At 45.6% G+C, this 21,988-nt stretch overlaps 1 protein-coding gene across 1 annotated transcript in view; it reads right to left on the bottom strand.

Moving 5' to 3' along the window:
• Positions 1–21,988, bottom strand: part of LOC308484058 (proproteinase E-like) — a gene marked incomplete at its 5' end in the record, with an annotated part of 28,585 nt that overhangs the window by 2,145 nt on the left and 4,452 nt on the right. The window contains 6 exons of the mRNA XM_081018544.1: positions 86–238; positions 2,252–2,394; positions 3,309–3,445; positions 5,620–5,754; positions 11,154–11,251; positions 13,079–13,164. Coding sequence (XP_080874670.1) covers positions 86–238; positions 2,252–2,394; positions 3,309–3,445; positions 5,620–5,754; positions 11,154–11,251; positions 13,079–13,164 — 752 coding nt within the window. The remainder of the gene's footprint in view (positions 1–85; positions 239–2,251; positions 2,395–3,308; positions 3,446–5,619; positions 5,755–11,153; positions 11,252–13,078; positions 13,165–21,988) is intronic.

Genomic DNA, 21,988 nt, shown 5'->3' with positions numbered 1-21,988 from the left:
ATTATTTTCGATTGTCACCCCGCCGTGCTGAAATGCACTTCCAAGCATGGGAGCCACCGGGTGGGTCTCCTTCGCAACCGCTTACTTCCTGAATCCAGGTCTCGAAATCGGAGACGCGGGTGAAAACGGTGGGTTTCTTCAAGGCGTTGCACCCCAAGGCGGAGACAAAGCTGGCGATGCCATGGACCTCCCATCTCCCGTCAGCAGCCTTGCAGTTCAGGGGGCCGCCAGAGTCGCCCTGGAAAACGCAGCAAAAAAATAATAATAATTGGGGGTGGGCTAGATGACCGCTGGGTGTCCCTCTACAACTCTGCAATTGGAAATATGCTGTACGGTGAAAGCGCTGAAGGGGGAGATTCTGCTTAGGATGCGGCCCCCCCAGCTACTACCCTGAACCGAAGTCTCACCCCCAAATACTTTGCGCTTCTTTGAAACTTGCGGCTCCCCCAGGTTTTGCAGAGGCAATGCCACTTTCGCTAAATCAGACTCCCCGCTCAGAAAACAATATTGCTCTTATGGAGTATACATACTTACCCACTATACCGTATTGGCCCGAATATAAGTCACACTTCCCCCCCAACCCAAATTCCGACCGTGAAAAGTTAAAGTGCGGCTTAAATTCGTGACCTTGCAAAAATTGGCTTTTACGATATCGCTGCTGAAGCAGATTTACGGTAAAAAGGAACCAAAAAAATTTTATTGGGAGCTTGAGGCTGTTGTGCAATTAATTCTAATGTCGTCCATCACTTTCCCCGTATTTTACAGTGAAGTATTGTTTTGTTTGTTGCATTTCCGGTGCTACAAACAGGTGTTTAACCCACTCGTGGGTCCTCTCTAGCAGCTGTAGGATTTTCTTCTACATTTGCCATTTACGGGTGCCTGCGGAATTTTAAGGGAGCGGCTTATATTCGGGTATTGCCTTTTTTTCTTTTTCCCCACTTGAATTTTAAAGGTGCGGCTTATATTCGGGTGCGGCTTATATTCGGGCCAATACGGTACTTGCCAGAAATGTGGTTGCTGCCTTAAGCTCCCAGGAGGAAAGCTGGACTATAAATTCAGCAAGCAAACTAACAAACTAACAAGTAAGTACATTGCATTGCCCTTCATCCTAAGGGGAATAAAAGGAGGCCAGCGTTTGTAAGCCACTTTTGCACCGTACATTTAAAGTTCTAGATACCACTTTGAACAACCAGGGCTTCCCGCAAAGAATCCTGGGAACTGTAGTTTGTTAAGGTCACTGACCTTATACGGTGGTACCTTGGTACTCAAACGCTTTGGTTCCCAAACGCCAAAAACCCAGAAGAAAGTGTTCCGGTTTTCAAACTTTTTTGGAAACCGAACATCCAATGCGGCTGTTGGCTATTGTTTCCGGGGTGCCCGCACCAATCGGAAGCCGCGCCTTGGTTTTTGAACATTTCAGAAGTCAAACAGACTTTCGGAAATGATTAAGTTTGGTGCTTTTGTTTTTGCTTTTTACTTTGTGTTTTTGAGGCTTTTTCGGTTCATTTGTTTTTGTGGCTGTGTGGAACCCAGTTCAGCTACTGATTGATTGATTTTATAGTACAAGACATTGATTATTGCTTTCATTTTATGGATCAATGGTCTCGTTAGATAGTAAAATTCATGTTAAATGGCTGTTTTAAAAAGTCTGGAACGGATTAATCCATTTTGTATAATTTCTATGTGAAAGCGCACCTTGGTTTTGAAACGCTTTGGTTTTGGAACAGACTTCCAGAACGGATTAAGTTTCAGAACCAAGGTACCACTGTAGTCCTCTCCCTAAGATACAGTTCCCAGAGTTTCCTGGGAAGAATGATTGATTGTTAAACTTCTTTGGGAATTGTAGCTCTGTGAGGGGAATGGGGTGGGGTGGGATTATTCTAACAACCTTGGCACTCCTTAACAAACTTTACCATTTGTTTTTTTAAGTGAAAGCTTGTGAATATTTTGACAAGTGTTTGGACATGGTTTTAACCTCAAGACCAGAGTATTGCTCACGAGCTTGGCTTCCTAGCTGCAGTTTAGCTACTCCTCTTCCTCCCTGTCTTGTTCTCTCGACAATCGCCCCGTGAGGCTGAGAGTGAGTGACTGCCCCTCAAGGTCACCCTGTTATGTACTGAAGTTTTCACCCTGGGCCACATCTGGAGGGCTGGATACCACAGCACATCGGCTAGCCCTGAAAGCATCTCCTCCAAGACTCTTGTTCCTCCGTCTTCCAAGGGCCAAACTCCCATTTCCTCCCCGGACTTACATTGCAGCCGGCACGGATGTCCCCTCCTGCGCAGATCATGTTTTGCCGGATGACGCCTCCCCACCAGTCCTTCTGGTTGCAGTGTTGGTTGTCCACCACTGGAAGAATGGCCTGCTGGAGTTTGGATGGAAGGGGGCCATTCGCTGCGAAGGAAGGCGCAGTTGGTCAAGGGTCAAGGGTCAGGGTGGATAAAAATCAATGGTGTTTTTTTAAAAAAATAATAAAATAAATTGGATTTTTTAAAATTTAAACTGGATTTTTTAAATTTAATTTTAATTTAAATTGGATTTTTGAAATAAAATGCTTTTTGAGGAGAGATCTTTCTAAAGATAGTTTTCTGTTTAAGTTATATTATAGTCCAAAGGCTGTTCATCAGGAAATAAGGATTTGTTTTAAGCTTTTCATGTGTGCTAAAACTCAGTCTAAGTTTTTTTTTTCTTCAAAAAATTGTTTAACCACATTAGTTAACAAACATGGATATATATGCTCAGTGCTTTTTTTCCTGGGGATACGAAGGGATACGCATACCCCTCAACATTTTGTGAATCTTTTACCTTTGTCCATTTACTGTATTTCCCCCCGATTTGAACTATAAAATGGTGATTTTCTTGAGTACCCTAAACATTGTTGTTTTATTTTATTCTTCTATGTTATTTTTGAAAAATTAATAAATTGTTATAAAAAATAATAATAGAAGTCCACTATTACAAAAGAAAGAAAGAAAGAAAGAAAGAAAGAAAGAAAGAAAGAAAGAAAAGCAGGTGTTTTGCCCTTGAGCCCGTCCCCTAAACCAAAATCCCATTCCACTCTGTACAAACAGACAGGAGCGCCACCGGCCTCCCCAAGGACACAAAGCTTGTTTATATGCGTGCACCGTAGAATTGTTGGGAAGGACCCCCAAAGGTCATCTATTCTAACCCTCTTGCGATGCAGAAATCGCAGCTCAAGAATCCCCGTCAGATGGCCACCCAACCTCCGGTTTTTTAAAAAACCACTAGCCTCTGTTTTAAAACCCTCCCTCTCCAGGCCCCCTTCAGATAAAGGCGGAACCACTTACTGTACAGCCGTCCCCAGCCGCTGATGTAACAAGGGTAATCATTGGGCAACACTTCCCCTGCGGGGGGGAGGCACCCCAGCTGCACCGTGTTGCTCAGCTCCGCGGCGCGGGACAGCTTCATCAGGGCGATGTCGTTGCTGGATGGAAGCAAGCAGGAGAGAGAGAGAGTCAAGAGGGTGCTCTCTGGGTGGGGCAGCCCAGGCCAATCCATAGGGCCAAATGTGGTTCTGCCCCAACAGCTTCAGTTCCCCCAAACCCACTGGTCTGCCTTCTGACATCTGGGTCAAGGAATAGGCCTGCCTCTCCTCCTCCTCCTTGGTACAGTGGTACCTTGGTTCTCAAAGTTAATCCGTTCCGGAAGTCCGTTCCAAAACCAAAGCGTTCCAAAACCAAGGCACACTTTCCCATAGAAAGGAATGCAAAACAGGTTAATCCGTTCCAGACTTTTAAAAACAACCCCTAAAACAGCCATTTAACATGAATTTTACTATCTAACGAGACCATTCATACATAAAATGACAGCAGTAATCAATGTAAGGTAAAGGTAAAGGGACTCCTGACCATTAGGTCCAGTCATGGCCGACTCTGGGGTTACACGCTCATCTCGCTTTATTGGCCAAGGGAGCCGGCATACAGCTTCCGGGTCATGTGGCCAGCATGACTAAGCCACTTCTGGCAAACCAGAGCAGCGCACAGAAATGCCATTTACCTTCCCGCCGGAGCGGTACCTATTTATCTACTTGTACTTGACATGCTTTTGAACTGCTAGGTTGGCAGGAGCAGGGACCGAGCAACGGGAGCTCACCCCATCACAGGGATTCGAACCACCAACCTTCTGATCAGCAAGCCCTAGGCTCTATAGTTTAACTAACAGTGCCACCCGCTTCCCTCTAATAATCAATGTACTGTACTATAAAATAAATAAGACAGTATTGTGGATGATGAAAATTAAAATTAATGTTTTTTCTTACCTGCACTGATGATAGTCATTGTTTGGATGGGGGCTTTTATCCATTTCCACAGTCACACAATCAATCAATCAATCAATCAATCAATCAATGACTAGCTGAACTGGGTTCCACACAGTCACAAAAACAAATGAACCGAAAAAGCCTCAAAAACAAAAATGCAAAATAAACAGCAAAAACAAAAGCGCCAAACTTAATCCATTCCAAAAGTCCATTTGACTTCCGAAATGTTCAAAAACCAAGGTACAGCTTCTGATTGGTGCAGGCACCCCGGAAACAATAGCTGACAGCTACATTGGACGTTCGGCTTCCGAAAAATGTTTGAAAACCGGAACACTTACTTCTGGGTTTTCAGCATTTGGGAACCAAAGCGTTTGAGAACCAAGACATTTGAGTACCAAGGCGTTTGGGAACCAAGGTACCATTGTATACTCCGAAAGGAGGAGAAGGAGGAGGAGGAGGATGGAGAGAAAATATAACTGAGTTGGCTCTGCCTGTCATTGACTCTGGCGCCATCTGCTGGTCAGCTCCCTGACTTCCAACCCACCAGTCCCAAGGGGCAAGGCCCTGAAGCTTCAGCTGGCCCAGAATGCTGGTGCCGGACTAGAGATGGGTTTATTTATTTATTTCATAAAATTTATACACTGTTTGGGGGGGGGGAAATTAGCAGATTTTTTTTCTAAACAGCTTAACAAAATAATCACCACCACCATCATCAATTCAATTTATATAGCATCGTTTATCAGAAGATCCCAGGGCGGTGTACAGTGGTACCTCGGGTTACAGACACTTCAGGTTACATATGCTTCAGGTTACAGACTCTGCTAACCCAGAAATAGTACCTCAGGTTAAGAACTTTGCTTCAGGATGAGAACAGAAATCGTCCGGCGGCACCGGGAGGCCCCATTAGCTAAAGTGGTTCCTCAGGTTATGAAGAGTTTCAGGTTAAGAACGGACCTCCAGAATGAATTAAGTGCTTAACCCGAGGTACCACTGTACAACATTAAAAACACATTGCAGAAAACCAGTGATAAAAACATAACAAAGCCATAATAAAAAGCATACAGACAGATAATAAAATAGACATCATAATAACAGTCCTCTCCATCCCAGTTTCTCAGGCCATAGATTATTTAAAGCCATAGGCCTGGGTAAAGAGGAATGGACTGGACCGCCCCTGCCCCCAAGATGGAGCCAGTTTTTAATGTTTGAAGTTTTATTCTGTTTTTGGTGTTCTGTTGGGAGCCGCCCAGAGTGGCTAGGGAAGCCCAGCCAGATGGGCGGGGTATAAATAATTTAAAAATTATTATTATTATTATTATTATTAGCCACAACTCACTTACCCACAGGCGGCACAAATGGAGATCCATTTGGGGTGCACAAAGATGTCATTCGAGTTCACAGGAATGCGCTGCTCAGTTCCTTCTTCTGCATCCATGTCATATTCACCTACCACAACTTGATATGTCCGAGATTTGCTGTGAGAGTGTAGGAGAAACAGAGAAGAGGCCATCATAGACTCATAGATTTGTAGAGTCATCTGGTCCAAACACCACCATTTCCGCAATGCAGGAAACATATCTAGCAGACGGCCATCCAAACTCTGTCCAAAAGCTTGCAGCTCTTGAAGGAGAGTCCACCACCTCTTGAGGGAGACCGTTCTACTGTCAAACAGCTTTCTTCATCAGAAAGGTCTTCCTAAGATTTAGTTGGAAATTCCTTTCTTGCAATCTGAATCCATTGGTTCGGGTCCTATCCTCCAGAGCAGCAAGACACAAGCTTGCTCTGTTTTCCACATGGCAACCCTTCAGATATTTGAAAGTGGTTCTCAGTCTCCTCTTATCCAGTCTAAACGTACCCAACTCCAGACCCTTCTTAGAGGGTCTCCACCCCCATTGTTCTACCCAGACGCTGAGGTCCAGCACCAAGGGCCTTCTGGTGGTTCCCTCGCTGTGAGAAGCCAAGTTACAGGGAACCAAGCAGAGGGCCTTCTGTCAGCATCGCCCTAGAGCCAGTGCACCAACTGGACTCTTGCACCTCAACCCCGACTGGGCTAGGCGAGCTGGGTAGCACCGCCAGAGACCTCCTTCTCACAGGAAACGGTCACAGTGCTGTGGACTCACAGCTCAGAGCTGAGAGCACCGGATTCACTGTCTCAATAATACAGTCGTTGCGCAGCAGAGTTTTGCAGAGTCTTGCAGAGTATAAACCACTCGGAGAGCAGCTCTGTAGAATATCTTCCTTTTATTCTGTAACTACAACTATGATACAAAGCTATATACAGAGCTGAATATTCTAAGCATAAATCAAAGCTACACTGAGAGTCTGCAGCTGCTCTAACAGCAATCTTATCTCTAGGATCTCCAACACTCTCACTCTCTCCGATACACTGACTGACTGACTCTCTCTCTCACACACACACAGATATGTTGCTGGGCAGAATAAGTAGATAGGCAGGACACGCCTCCTTCTCTCTGGAGAGTCAGCAGAGACCATCAGGAGATGATCAGGAGATTCTTGTGTATGGGAGGGGTGAAATCTCCTCATCCTCCCCCATTTCATCCGACCATTTCAAGAATCTTTAACATAACTGCAATTTGCACATACACTCCAAAAGTTGTTCTCTGCTTACAACCTTGGTTAACATATCTGCAGGTATCTCTCTCCCGGCATATAAAACACTTTTACAATACCATTGAATAAGCAGCTTCTGGAAAAATCTTCACACACATTTCTTCCTTTCAAATACAAATTGACATTTCTAATTAGGCAGATTTGAACAAACCACTTTTCAGAACTCAAATACACGCTTTCCTTCAAATATCAGGTAAGGAAATAAATAAAGCGTTTTGTGCTATTACTCTCAGCACACTTCATGCCTGGTTTGAAAACCCCACCAGAGTTGCTTGTGACCGCAGTCTTTGCAAACTCTTCAGAAAACCTTTTCGGTGGTACACCCTTGGTTGTTCTCTCGGATCTGCGCAAAACTCTCTGATCCTCTTGTTCTGGTGCTTCCTCCTCTTTGGGAGAATGGGGAGCTAAAGTATATGAAGCTGCTAAGTCTGAGTCAGCGTCAGACTCACCTGAGGCTTTTGGGCTCTGATAATCTGTGCCATCATCTGGAACTACAGTGGCATCAGGATTATCATCACCAATAACACTTGCCTCCCTCTTAACTTTCTTTGCCCCTTTTGCACCATCATCACAAATGGGATGGCACTGAAAAACGCCAACTCTGTCCCATTGTGGATTGTCATCAATACTCCTGGTCAGCCTTATGGTTTTCGTGTCTGTGATCAGAACACGATAAAACCCTTTCTCATATCCTAGGAAAACACCATGTTCTCCACGCTTGCTCAGTTTGTCACCCTGCGAGGTGTGCACCCAAACCTCCGAACCAAAAATTTTAAAATGCTTTACACATGGCTTTCTTCCGTGAAGCATCTCATATGGGGTGCAATTTACACTAGACTGGTATCTCCTGTTATACACATGACAGAAAAACGAAAGAGCTTCGGCCCAAAAAGGATTGGGTAGCCCCGAATCATGTAACAGCGTTCTGATTCCTTGCTGCAGGGTCTGGTTCACTCTCTCACATAAACCATTCTGCCAGGGTGATCTGGGCGTGGCTGTCCTATGCTCAATGCCCTGTTCAGAAAGAAAACTCTCAAACTCTTCTGAACAAAACTCTCCACCCTTGTCTGTGAAAAGAAAACGTACATTCTCATTATGTACATTTCTGAGCCATTTACAAAACTGGCGAAACTTGGTAAAGGCTTCAGCCTTTTTCTGCAGCATATAGACCCAAACATATTTCGAATAGGAGTCTATCAGAACCATGAAAAACCTTGAATTGCCTCTAGAGAGCGCTAGGGGCCCCACTAAGTCTGCATGAATGACTTCATATGGTTTCTTGGCCTCTCTCCCAGACTCTGTACCTTTGGGAGCTTGCCGTGCCTTACTCTCAGCACAAGAAACACATTTCATGTGGTAGGGACATTCTTTCAACTTCATACCCTGAACCATATCAGGCATTTTTGCCACAGCCTGGAAATTCAAATGACCATAAACGCGATGGTAATAATGAATACATTGGTCATGCAACTTCTCATTCTTATCTACAGACAAATTGCAACACTCTTTCTCAGTTGCTTCTGCAGTGCCTGTACCTGAAACAAAAGGCAATTGGTACAATCCATTTACACATTTTGCATACAGAATGAGCTTGCCATCTCTAAGAATTTCACAGCGAGATTTAGCAAACACCACCTTAAACCCTTGACGATCAAGCTGGGAAACACTCAACAAATTGTCCTGACTATCAGGTGCATACAGGACATTCTTAATAGTTGCATTCAGGCTCTTTAAGAACACAGTTCCCTGAGCCACACTCGTGAGAACTGTCCCATCTGCTTGATGAATTTCTTTCTCTTGCTTCTCAAGCTGAACAAAGAGATTCTTATCTTTGGCCACGTGGTTTGAACAGCCAGAGTCGACCACGAAGAAACTCCGCCCACGTTGACTGGAACAGCGAGAGATCAAAGCCTTTGAAGTAGCAGGTGCATGGGGATTTCGTCCTCCTCCCCCTCTGCCTCTGAAGTTTCCCTTCTTCTTTGAAGACTTCTTACACTGGAAACTCAAATGGCCTTGTACTCCACACGAAAAGCACCGCTTCAATTTCAAAGCTTTAACAGCAGCAGTTTCACTTTCACTTTCCCCTGCTGAAGACTCAGGCACATTTTCAAGCATATTTTTAACAGCACAGTCCCGGCTTTCTTTAACAGCCTGTCTGCGATCCCACTCATTCAAGAGCACGCTAGACACATAATCTTCTGTTAGCCGGTCAGAAGGCATTGTGGAAATCTGGGCAGCCACTCCATCATAAGACTCATCTAGGCTATTGATCATCAGCATTGCAAACACAGCCTCTGAAATAGCCAGGTCTCGCTGAACAAGGTCCTGTCTGAGACGCTTTAATTGAGATAGATGGCTAGGCAAATCACCACCTTTCTCCAACTGCAGCCTGCACAGCTTCTTAAAGAAAATCACACTGGAACCAGCATTTTGTCTAAGATGCATATCTCTCAACTTATGCCAAACAGCTTGTGCAGTCTCTTGACCCTCTAAGTTCACCAGCAAGTGGTCTGAAACACTCAAAATAATTGTCCCTCGGGCTTTCATATCTGCAGCATGCCATTCAGCCCAATCATCATCATCCTTATCTGGAGGGTCATCTTCTATCGTGTGAAATAGCTTCTCCCTCTGTAAAAGCGCTTTCATCTTTACTTGCCAAACTGCATAGGTTTCAGGCGTGAGGAGAGGAAAGGACAGAGCCATCTGGCCAGAATGTGCACAGGCCATGTCTGCTATTACTTAGAGCACGACACTTCCCTCGTGCAACACAGATAAAGCCTTGACTCCCTCAGCCACTCTCTCTCCCACTCAGAGCGCAATTAACAGGCAAACAGGGATGCTATCTTCTTTCTTTGGCAGTCAGCAACATACCTCCATAAATCAAGCAGCAGCAAGAGCAACAGCGGCAGCTTGAACACTCTGCTCCAAAACAGCTCTGCTTCTGGGCACCGCAAATCAGTCCAGCATGCAGCGTCCGTTCCACCGTCCGGCAATCAGCAACAGAAACCTCTGGCGACTGGGACGCCTGGGACGCCTGGGATGACTGGAACAACGCCAGGTCAGACGACTGGAACAACGACTGGGCCCATAACCGATGTCAGCATCGCCCTAGAGCCAGTGCACCAACTGGACTCTTGCACCTCAACCCCGACTGGGCTAGGCGAGCTGGGTAGCACCGCCAGAGACCTCCTTCTCACAGGAAACGGTCACAGTGCTGTGGACTCACAGCTCAGAGCTGAGAGCACCGGATTCACTGTCTCAATAATACAGTCGTTGCGCAGCAGAGTTTTGCAGAGTCTTGCAGAGTATAAACCACTCGGAGAGCAGCTCTGTAGAATATCTTCCTTTTATTCTATAACTACAACTATGATACAAAACTATATACAGAGCTGAATATTCTAAGCATAAATCAAAGCTACACTGAGAGTCTGCAGCTGCTCTAACAGCAATCTTATCTCTAGGATCTCCAACACTCTCACTCTCTCCGATACACTGACTGACTGACTCTCTCACACACACACACACAGATATGTTGCTGGGCAGAATAAGTAGATAGGCAGGACACGCCTCCTTCTCTCTGGAGAGTCAGCAGAGACCATCAGGAGATGATCAGGAGATTCTTGTGTATGGGAGGGGTGAAATCTCCTCACCTTCTTGGTAGTGGCACCCGCCCTGTGGAACGCCCTCCCACCAGATGTCAAAGAGAACAACAACTACCAGATTTTTAGAAGACATCTGAAGGCAGCCCTGTTTAGGGAAGCTTTTAAAGTTTGATGCATTATTGTATTTTAATATTTTGTTGGAAGCTGCCCAGAGTGGCTGGGGAAGCCCAGCTAGATGGGTGGAGTATAAATTAAGTTGTTGTTGTTGTTGTTGTTGTTGTTGTTGTTGTTGTTGTTGTTGTTATTCCCCATACCCTCCATCACCCTGGTCGCTCTTCCCTGCACACCTTGCAGCTTCTCCATGCCCTCCCTAAACTGTGGTGCACCCAGAACTGGACACAGGACTTCAGGTGGGGTCTGACCAAGGCATCACGAGGCATGACCATCCCATGTCACCTGCATCCCTGATGGAAACTGATAGAATACGAAATGGACCGGTTCACCTGTCTGTAAGGCAACCAGCTCCTTCTGCCTGTAAACACTCTCTCTCTCTCTCTCTCTCTCTCTCTCTCTCTCTCACACACACACACACACACACACATACACCCTGCCCACCCCTTACCACCTCCAAGATAGCTTACGAGATGCAGTGGGCAGCAGTCATGACCCAGTTGGGGGCGATGAGGGTGCCCCCGCAGGTGTGACGGAATTCGCCATCCTTCTCGTACTGGAGGGAGATCTGTGGGGAGGCAAGAGAGGCGGCGGGGAAGGGATTAAGACACCATCCTAGACACAGATCTGTGAAGGGAGTCAGAATATACAGTGACAGAGATCAGGATGCGGGGAGGGGGGGCGACCTTTGTTACTGCTATAAGAAAAAAACTTCTCTTTTTCGCTTACAGGGTATCCAAGAGCCCGTATAGAGTCCTTAAGTGGGTTCCCTATCAGAAAAGGGCCGACAAGAGAATACAGTGGTACCTCAGGTTAAGTACTTAATTCGTTCCGGAGGTCCGTTCTTAACCTGAAACTGTTCTTAACCTGAAGCACCACTTTAGCTAATGGGGCCTCCTGCTGCTGCCGCACTGCCGAAGCACGATTTCTGTTCTTGTCCTGAAGCAAAGTTCTTAACCTGAAGCACTGTTTCTGGGTTAGCGGAGTCTGTAACCTGAAGCGTATGTAACCTGAAGCGTATGTAACCCGAGGTACCACTGTATTGAGAAGCAAAGCGTCTAGTAAGCCTGATCTTTATTAACTGTTGCAACAGGGTCCTCACTCACCACACGCAGGATGCAGAAGGGACCCTGAGCAATGGTGCGCAAGCCCCTATATAGACTTTTGAAATTGCCCACCCTATCACTCAAGACCCACCCCCTAAAACATCATACATACATCACAGAAGGAGGCGATCTACAGCAGATATCCTGTCTGCCAGGGTACCCGATAATGGTCACTGATTGCATTACCTGGGCAGCCTGGCCATTTTTTTGTGATGGTTAATACTTTTAGTTCCTGACTCCAGGTCACAGGCTCACCCTATTCATACACAAATATGCCCTTAAGACAGGATTTGCAAGCAAAAAGACAATGGGAAGGCTTTTCCCATTTCCTTCCTCCTTGCAGAGAAATATATTGAGGTCAATTTGGGAGAGTCAAAATGGCTTCAGGATTGCTCTCCTGTACTATTTCAGACATGTGGCTTATATACCGAATTTTTTGCTCTCTAAGACTCACTTTTTCCCTCCAAAAAATAAGGGGAAATGTGTGTGCGTCTTATGGAGCGAATGCAGGCTGCGCAGCTATCACAAAAGCCAGAACAGCAAGAGGGGTTGCTGCTTTCACTGCGCAGCGATCCCTCTTGCTGTTCTGGCTTCTGAGATTCAGAATATTTTTTTTCTTGTTTTCCTCCTCCAAAAACTAGGTGCGTCTTGTGGTCTGGCGCGTCTTATAGAGCGAAAAATACGGTACTTATGTATCTGTTTGCCTTGTACATTTATGAATTTTATATTGGGACCTTAGAATTCTTATAACATCTCTAAATTTGGGCTGTATCCCAACTGAGCTCTTATTGAAGAGAGTCCCTGTTGCACTAACTTCCCGCTTGTGGGCTTCCTAGAACAGGCATCTGGTTGGCTGCTGTGGGAACAGAGCGCTGGACTAGATGAGGGGCCCTTTGCATACCCCCCCCCCAACATTTCTGCAATGAAATTGGAGATGTCCTAAGGGAAAGCCGGACATCCTGGGATCAAATCAGAAACCGGGACGGCTTCTGTAAATCCAGAACTGTCCCTGGAAAATTGTCCCTTGGAGAATCAGCCTTGGCCTTGACCCAGCAGGCTTTGCTTATGTCCTTATGGCTATTACTTCCAATGGGTATACTCTGAGAAGGATGAGCATTGGATAGGAGCCAGTGAGTATTTTATGCCATTGGATGCAAAAGGTTTGGAGATATTCCTCTAATTAAGTGGTATATAAGTTGTGCTGTTGATGTTGTTGTTGCTGTTTTTTTATTTTAAAAAACGGATCTAAATGTGGCACAAGATAATAGAAGGAGAAGCAGCTTCCTTACCTGCCAAGGCCAGCTGTAAGGGATGGCGTCTTCACCATTCACCACCCTGGCATTGGGGGTGTAGATAGGTGTTCCACAACTGGAGGCTGTGGGGAGAAGTCAGTGGTGGCTGTGAGTTGTGGGAGAAAGGAAGTGTTGCGTTCTGAAGGTAAAGGAAGGACTGGACCCTGATTAATACAATAGACCAGCAAGACCTCTGGGAGAATGTGCGCTTGTCACCCCCTGGCCCAGGCCATTTTTATTAACAAAAGAACTTTTACACAGCATTTGTAAGAACCAATCAGATTTCCTCTGAGCATTTCAAAAACCCCACGTGGGGACAAAGTCAGATGAGAGGAAGCCTCTTAACTGCAAAGAACTATTTCCTATTTGAGCATGCATTTAGGCTAAATAAAACAGGAACCAAGGAGGAATGCATTTAGCAAACTCCGGAGGTCATAAAAGGAAAGACAGGCATTTTACCACCTCCATGTGAACTCTGTTTCCTGGCCCTAAAGATTAACAAAAGCTACAGCAAAGCTACCTATCTTTATGTACCCAGGATGCCTGGTGAAGCAACTGGTCTGTGTAGAATGCTTATACGTGACTGCCAGGCATAGAGAAAATGGGGCAGAGATGCAGAGGCTTGTGGGACTGAATCAGAAATCACGTCAATGACTCAAATCCAGTCAAAGCAATGCTTTCACCGCTGACACAATGGCTTGCTTCATTTTTCATAATTCCTCATAGCAATCCCACATGACCACCACAGGAAGGAAGGAAGGAAGGAAGGAAGGAAGGAAGGAAGGAAGGAAATCATAGAATTGTAGGATTGGAAGGGACTCCAAGTGTCATCTTGCCCAACCCCCTGCATAGCTGTCAACCGTCCCTTATTTGGCGGGAAACTCCCTTATCCCAGTGCCGTGTCCCGCTGCTGTCCCTTATTGATGATGTCCCTTAAATTTCCCGGGTTTCAAAGGAAGCAGCTGCTCTCCCTCCTTCCCTGCCGGCCAGGGAGGAGGGAGGCTCCAACTGTGTTGCTTGGCTGTGTTGCTCACCCAATAAGGAGTCTAAGAACTACTGGGGGGGTGGAGCTTGCATGTCTTGTGCTGGTCAAATCGGCCATGTTGCCTGGGGTCTCGCCTTTGCTCAGCGCTTCCCAGCGGAGAGGTGACGGTGGTTTTCCTTGCTGCATCCCCTTTGCTGGGTTGCTGTGCTGTGGGAACCACCGCTTGAGGCTTCGTTTGGCTGCTGGCTGGGCTTTCTGCCTTTGGCTCGGAGGGGCTCAGAAGTTGAACATACCTGTGCTTGGAAAATCCCTTATTTTGGCTGCTGATCGCTTATTTTTGAGGCTGCTGGTCCCTTATTTTCAAATCTGTAAGTTGACAGCTATGACCCCCGGCAATGCAGCCGTCACAGCTAATAATATACAAGCAATTACTAACAGGCACAAAGACAACCCCACTTGCTCTGAAGCTTTCCTCATTTTCAAGCCTCCCTCTGATGGAGGTCTGATTCAGGAGACAGCGCCACAGCAGATGGAGTCCAGGCATCAGGCATGCTCTCTGGCCGGCCCTACCACTAGCCAGGTGGCAGATTCTGGGTGGCAAGCCCCTGAGACCAACGCCGGTTTTAGAACGGCGCTGCACATGACACTGAGCTGAGGGGGTGCAAAATTGAGAAGATCCGTTTGGGGGTGCCAAATTTTGGCTTCGCACAGGGCGCCATTTTAACGAAAGATTATCAAAGTCCGCCTCTTTGCCAGAGGACTTGCCCCTAGGTGGTTCCTCTCAAGTCTCTAAGCTACCCTACTTCTTGCCCTGAATAATTATCCCATTGCCGATGTCGAAGTAATATTCGCCTTGATAACTCATTCAGTTGGAGCATGGTGCTGATAACACCAAAGTTTCTTCCTTTTTTTAGCAATTTAATCTTTCCTGATTTTATTTTTAAATATTAGGTCCCTTCACCACAAAAAGAACAAAAGGGAAAAAACCCAGATCCCATCAATTACAAAGAAAATGTTACATGTAAAATAAAATTGTTCCATATGTTGAGACTTCCGTCATCCTCCGTATGGGTCCTTTGTTTCCTTGTTGACTGCATATTTGTATATTCTTTAACTTATCATAAATTATCGATAATCTTTGTAGCATATAGCATTGCAGAAGTTAATCCAAGCACGTCAGAGATTTCATATGAGAACAATGTTCTTTTAAATATGGTCTGAATAAACCCCATTTTTTCTTAAACTTTTGGTTTGTCTGGTTCCTAATTTTTCCTGTCATCTTTGCCAATTCTACATACAGTGGTACCTCAGGTTAAGAACTTAATTTGTTCTGGAGGTCCGTTCTTAACCTGAAACTGTTCTTAACCTGAGGGACCACCTTAGCTAATGAGGCCTCCCGCTGCCGCCACACCGCCGCCACACGATTTCTGTTCTCATCCTGAAACAAAGTTCTTAACCTGAGGTACTATTTCTGGTTTTGCGGATTCTGTAACCCGAAGTGTCTGTAACCTGAAGTACCACTATATTCAAATAATTTAACCTGCCACTCCCTTTTAGTTGGTATTTTATCTCCTTTTCACCATTTAGCTGTTAACATTCTCGCGGCAGTAGTTGCATACATGAATACCTTTCTCAGTTCCTTCGGAATATCTGCATCAAGGATGTCTAAATGAAAGGATTCCGGTCTTTGTCAAGGTTTCAGGTTCGATTCCCATAAGGGACAGAAGCGTATTCCTGCATTGCAGGGGGTTGGACTAGATGACCCACAGGGTCCCTTCCCATTCTACAATTCTAGGACTCTGTGATTCTAGGCTGCCGGTCCAGCCAGCTGGCAGGAAGGTAGCCTAGGGCATCTTGTCCTTTGCATCAAGCGGCCAAGTATCTTGGGCTAAGTCATGGCTAAGTGGAGTCATGGGTGGGGCAGTTATGGGCCTCCGTGTTTTGAAAACAGGATGCTGCAAAGGCTGTCCCTGTTTTGGTTGGGAAGTGCTGGAGAGAAAAGGAGTCCCTCTTGCACGATTAGAGGCAGGGTGGGGCGAACGGTTCGCTCTCGCACATTGCATGAGCAGGATGAGAGGAAGAGAGAGATTAAGACCGACGGCAAGAAGTTGCTTCGATGCATGTTGCTTCGATGCTGAATGTTGGATGATTCAGGAGAGAGAAAAGAAAGTCCTTTGCACAGCACGTAGCTAACCTATGGAACTCCCTGCCACAGGAGGCAGCGATGGTCGCTAACTTGGATGGCTTTGCAAGGCAAATTTGTGGCTTTATAAGACAAATTCGTGCTCTGCTGTCACAGAGGCAGAATCCCGGTTGCTGGAAACTGCTGGAGGGGAGAGTGGCTCTTGTGGTCGAATCCTACTTGCGGGTTTGCAAAATAGTGGCATCTGGTTGGCCACTGTGAGAATACGATGCTGGACTGGATGGGCTGCTGGCCGGATCCAGCATAGCTCTTTTTTTCTGGGGGGACGCCGGGGGGTTGCATACCCCTAAACATTTGGCGAATCTAAGTTTGGCCTCATTGGGGGGGCAGTATTTCAATATGAGTAGGAAAATGAGAGTACCCCTAAACATTTTTTTAAGAAAAAAAAAGCACTGGCTCTTCTTATTGGTTTATGTTAGACAGACACACACACACACACACACACACACACACACACACGGGGGCGGGGATCTCCTGGGTGCTGTGGCTTTCCCAATTGTCAAGGCCATATTAAAAACTAGGATATGGGACATAGATCGCCAGGAACTGATCTCAGCTGCAGAAAAAACATGTTCCCCTCTTTATTTTCGACTCTCTTGGGCGCAGGAATTTAACCTTAATTATTTGCAATTTCTGTTTAACCCGTAAGAAAGAAGGGCTTTTTCGCTGGCTAGGTTCAATCCTAATCCTTCTAACCTCCTTTGGGATAGGTGTGCAGGTATGGCAGAAGGAGATAGGATCTGCCCATGCGATGCCCACCTGGTAGAAACTCTAGCTCACATGGCCCTTAAATGTAAAATGTATGATGATCTCTGCCAACAATTTTTAGACCATCTATGTATTCCATATACATAGATTCGTATAGATAAAGCTATGGTTTTCCCAGTAGTGATGTATGGAAGTGAGAGCTGGACCATAAAGAAGGCTGATCACTGAAGAATTGATGCTTTTGAATTATGGTGCTGGAGGAGACTCTTGAGAGTCCCATGGACTGGAAGAAGATCAAACCTCTCCATTCTTAAGGAAATCAGCCCTGAGTGCTCACTGGAAGGACAGATCCTGAAGCTGAGGCTCCAATACTTTGGCCACCTCATAAGAAGAGAAGACTCCCTGGAAAAGACCCTGATGTTGGGAAAGATGGAGGGCACAAGGAGAAGGGGACGACAGAGGACGAGATGGTTGGACAGTGTTCTCGAAGCTACCAGCGTGAGTCTGACCAAACTGCGGGAGGCAGTGGAAGACAGGAGTGCCTGGCATGCTGTGGTCCATGGGGTCACGAAGAGTCGGACACGACTAAACGACTAAACAACAACATGTATTCCAACATGGAAACCAGAGTCAGAGGTTATACGCTTCTTATTACAGGGGAGAGACCAGGAGCTCACCAAGACAGTAGCTAATTCCTCTATTTTATTTTTTGTCGCCAAAGTACGCTACAGGATCCTGCCCTTGCTGGAGACCCACAGAGATGAAATAGATTGCTCGCCTCTTCTTCCCTTTGGCAAATGACTGTGCTGTTGAAATGGCGACGAGATCGCACTGGCCTATTTAGTCTGAATGTTTGTATGGGATGCCAATAAAGGTTTGATGATGATGATGGTAAAAGAGAGAGAGAGGGAGAAAGAGATTCTTACCACCAGCCACCAACAGAACGGGTATCAACAGCACGAGCATCTTGACTGGGAGTTGCTTAGTGGCGCTGCGAAACTTTTAATACCCCTCCTTATCAGCACCAGGAAGTTTGGGTGCCCCGCACAGGTGTTGAACTCTCTCATTGCCAGCAACCAAGGCCATTTGAGGGAACGTCAGCCAGGCAGTTGAAGGGAAAAAATCTACCTGCTCTTGGGGTGAGGAATCGTAGAACTGCAGAGTTCAAAAAGAACCCCAAGGGCCATCTAGTCAGCGTCCCTGCAGTGATGCTGGAATCAGGACTTTTGTGTGGTGGCCCCCTACTCCTTGGAATATATTCCTGAAAGAAATTGAGAGACAGTGTGGTGTAGTGGTGTAAGGGTTGGACTAGGAGAGACCAGGGGTCAAATCCCTACTTGGTCATGAAACTCGCTGGGTGACCTGGCAAATTGGGTGGAGGAGAACTATGTCTGCTGCTTTGAGCTCCCTGGGGGATAGAAGCTGGGATATAGACATGATACTGTAAATATGCAATGCTTTAAAAAATGTTTAGCGGTACTCTCATTTTGACTCAAGAAGAACACCAATTTATAGTTCAAATCGGGGAAAATAAATACAGTAAATGGACAAAAGTACAGTGGTACCTCGGTTTAAGAAAAGCCCTGTTTATGAACTATTCGGTTTACAAACTCCGCAAAACTGGAAGTAGTGTCCTGGTTTGCAAACTTTACCTCAGTCTAAGAACGGAATTCGAACAGTGGAAGGGCACCGGTGGCAGGAGGCCTCATTAGGGAAAGTGTGCCTCGGTATAAGAATGATTTCGGTTTAAGAATGGACTTCCGGAACGGATTAAGTTTGTAAACCGATGTACCACTGTACAAAGATTCACAAAATGTTTAGGGGTGTGCACACCTCTGCGTACCCCCAGAAAAAAGCACTTTAAATATGTAATAAAGACATTTAAAGCAGTAATTCGGGAATTGCAGCGGGTTGGACTAGATGACACTTGTGGTCCCTATAATAATATAATATAATATAATATAATATAATATAATATAATAATAATAAAATATATATAATAAAATATAATAATTAAAATTAGACAAGCCCCTTTGTACTGAAACCTCCCTCTCGCAGCAAGTCTTTTAAGGAGTTGTTTCTGGTTGGTAAAAAAAAAAAAAAGACTTATTTTGGCAATACCATTTTAGAAAAAAAAGTGAGAAGAACAGTTCATGATTTCTGCTCATCTACAACGTTGGCATTCTCGGGCGGAAAATAAGCCCCCAGTGGCAGGAGCGTGGGAATCCAAGATCCCTCCTTCTGTCGTAAGAGCTGGAAAAAATTAAAAATTATTTTTCCACGAAGGTGAAACACCCTTGAGAAGGAGAAAAGGTGTCTGGGGCAGCTGGAATCTGTTAACAATTAACCCTTGTTCAAAAAGAGACGTTTTTGCACAAGGACTAAACCCCACCGCCAACCCAACCGCCACGTTCTCAATGTGCCGATAAAAGCCAGGGGAAGGCCAAGGCTGGATGCAAGACCTTGATTGATGGCCTGCTGGCTGCAGGCTGGGGAAAATGATATGCAGATAATTTTCGCCCTCTCTCTTTGGAAACTCTTTGGGTTTTCCTTCTAACCCGGGTGGGAAATGAGCATACTGGTTCTAAATCATTCATGGGAGTGTGCCCTCTGCGGTGTCTACGAAAGGCCCAGGGTCAGCTGCATGTATTTATTTTTTAATGGTTTTTATTGGTTTTACAAAACAAATCTCACATTAAAAAAATTAAAATTTCAAATTTAAACAAGATTCTTCTGCATCTTAGGACTTCCCTCCTCCCCTCCGTGGGTCCTTGATAAATCAAGTGTATATCATAATTTCTCCGGATTAAAGTGCTCCAAAGTCTCTGCAGGAGTTGTTGAAAGCCTGCCAAAGAGCTCAAGTGATTACAGTGTTCTTTTAAGTACAGCTTCTATTTGTCCCATTCCCTATTGAAGTTTCGATAGTCCTGATTTCTGATTTTCCCCGTCAGTCTCACCATCTCTGCATATTCTAATACTTTCATCTGCCAGTCTGCTTTTGCGTGTTGAGACCTTTCAACCTCCCCCTTGAATAAATTCACACAAGACTCAAATTTTGCTTTGGTTTTTGGCAGAATTTAGGCCACAGCTTTATTGATTACAGCAAGTGACTGGTTGCATAGTGTTATGTACTAAAGTTCTCACCCTGGGACAGCAGGGGGATACTGTAGATAGTTTTCACTCAGGTCCACATATGCAAATAAGGAATTGAAAGTGACATTCAGTGATTGGATATTTTCAGAAAGTTGTTACTGTTGCGTTGTAGTGGAACTCTATATAAGCAGGCTAGTTGAACCCTTCAGTTCTGTCCTGTCCTGGGTCTGTGAATAAACAAGAGCTGTCTGAAGAATCACTGTGTTATCTGATATGTTCATCCACAACTTAACACATAGGCTCTGGTTCAACTAGCCCCCTGCACCCTTGCAGGTAGCGCTGACCCAGGGCACCAGCCTAGGTCAGCCTAGGGTGAACACCTGGATAAGCCGAAAGCCGGGAGCAGGCTATCTCCGCCACCCAAATGCCCCCCTGGACTCAGGCATGGGCACAACCCCATCACAGGGTTGTCCTGTGGATTCCTTTAATGGAATACCCTTCACATAGGGATGGCGAGAGCGTTCTCCCATCCCTATCACCTGAACCAGAGCCTATCTGCAACCTTACAAGTTGTGACGATTTGCTACGCGTCAGGCGAAATCCAAATGGCAACAGCCAATCAGCCAAAGTAGGGAAAATTCCTGCCGTGCCCCTGTCCCAACGACAGACGACACACGACGGCGTAGCAAGGTCACACACACAAGCCCTAAATATAGGGAATGGTGGGTGGGTGTTCTGATGCACGAACCAAAAGAGGAAGCTCTGGGTCACGTGCATGGGTACCTCAGGTTAAGTACTTAATTCGTTCTGGAGGTCCGTTCTTAACCTGAAACTGTTCTTAACCTGAGGTACCACTTTAGCTAATGGGACCTCCAGAGCATGATTTCTGTTCTTATCCTGAAGCAAAGTTCTTAACCTGAAGCACTCTTTCTGGGTTAGCGGTGTCTGTAACCTGAAGCGTATGTAACCTGAAGCGTATGTAACCTGAGGTACCACTGTAAATAGGTCCCTTGATCCATTTAGCCTGCATCCCATTGGCTTGATTGAACCCTCCATCAAGGGACCTACCAATCGGGTATTGTGGCTATCCAAACGTACCCACCCACAACACAGGGTTAGGTTGCCAGGTCCCGCCGCAACACGTGCCCTCTTTAAGGGAGGACCCGATTTCTTGGCGTCTTCTCCGATTTCTACCGCTGGGCAAAGCAGCATCATTGCAGCCGTAGCAGCGGACATAAATAGTTTTCTCAAATCTTTCGGTAGCTCTGCACCTAGAATTCCTAAGAGAAAGGCTTCTGGTCTTTTAACAAATGTTATTTTGAACATTTGCTTTAATTCATTATATATCATTTCCCATAATTCCTTTATCTTTTTACAATTTTACAATTTTTGCAGTTCCAACATACATTCGAATTGGTGCTACACATTATCGCTAACCTACTGGGTGTTAAGTACCAACGGCACATCACCTTTGTGTAATTTTCTTCCAGCGTGTAGCACGCTGTAAATTTCAAATCATTCTTATGCTGCCAACTGTATATTATATCCAAAATCTCTTGCCCGGTGAATCATTACGGACTTAACATCTTACCGGGTCTTCTGTGTGTAAAGTAGGGGTTCGGCCATGGAGTTACAGGCTCTCATTAAAAATAAAGTAAGATTCTGCCGCTCAGATAAAGGGCAAATTTAAACTGGAGCAAAATAAACTGCCTTATGCTGAGTCTGACCCTTGGGCCATCTAGCTTTGAGGTTGAATCCTGACAAGACAGAAATACTGTTTTGGGGGGACAGGAGGCAGACGGGTGTGGAGGACTCCCTGATCCTGAATGGGGTAACTGTGCCCCTGAAGGACCAGGTGCGCAGCCTGGGAGTCATTCTGAACTCACAGCTGTCCATGGAGGTGCAGGTCAATTCTGTG

The sequence above is a fragment of the Podarcis pityusensis genome, assembly GCF_964106645.2.
Source record: "Podarcis pityusensis genome assembly, chromosome: 8".
NCBI classification, from domain to species: Eukaryota; Metazoa; Chordata; class Lepidosauria; order Squamata; family Lacertidae; genus Podarcis; species Podarcis pityusensis.
The sequence above is the reverse complement of the archived record's forward strand: the minus strand, read 5'-3'. Positions and strand labels throughout refer to the sequence as shown.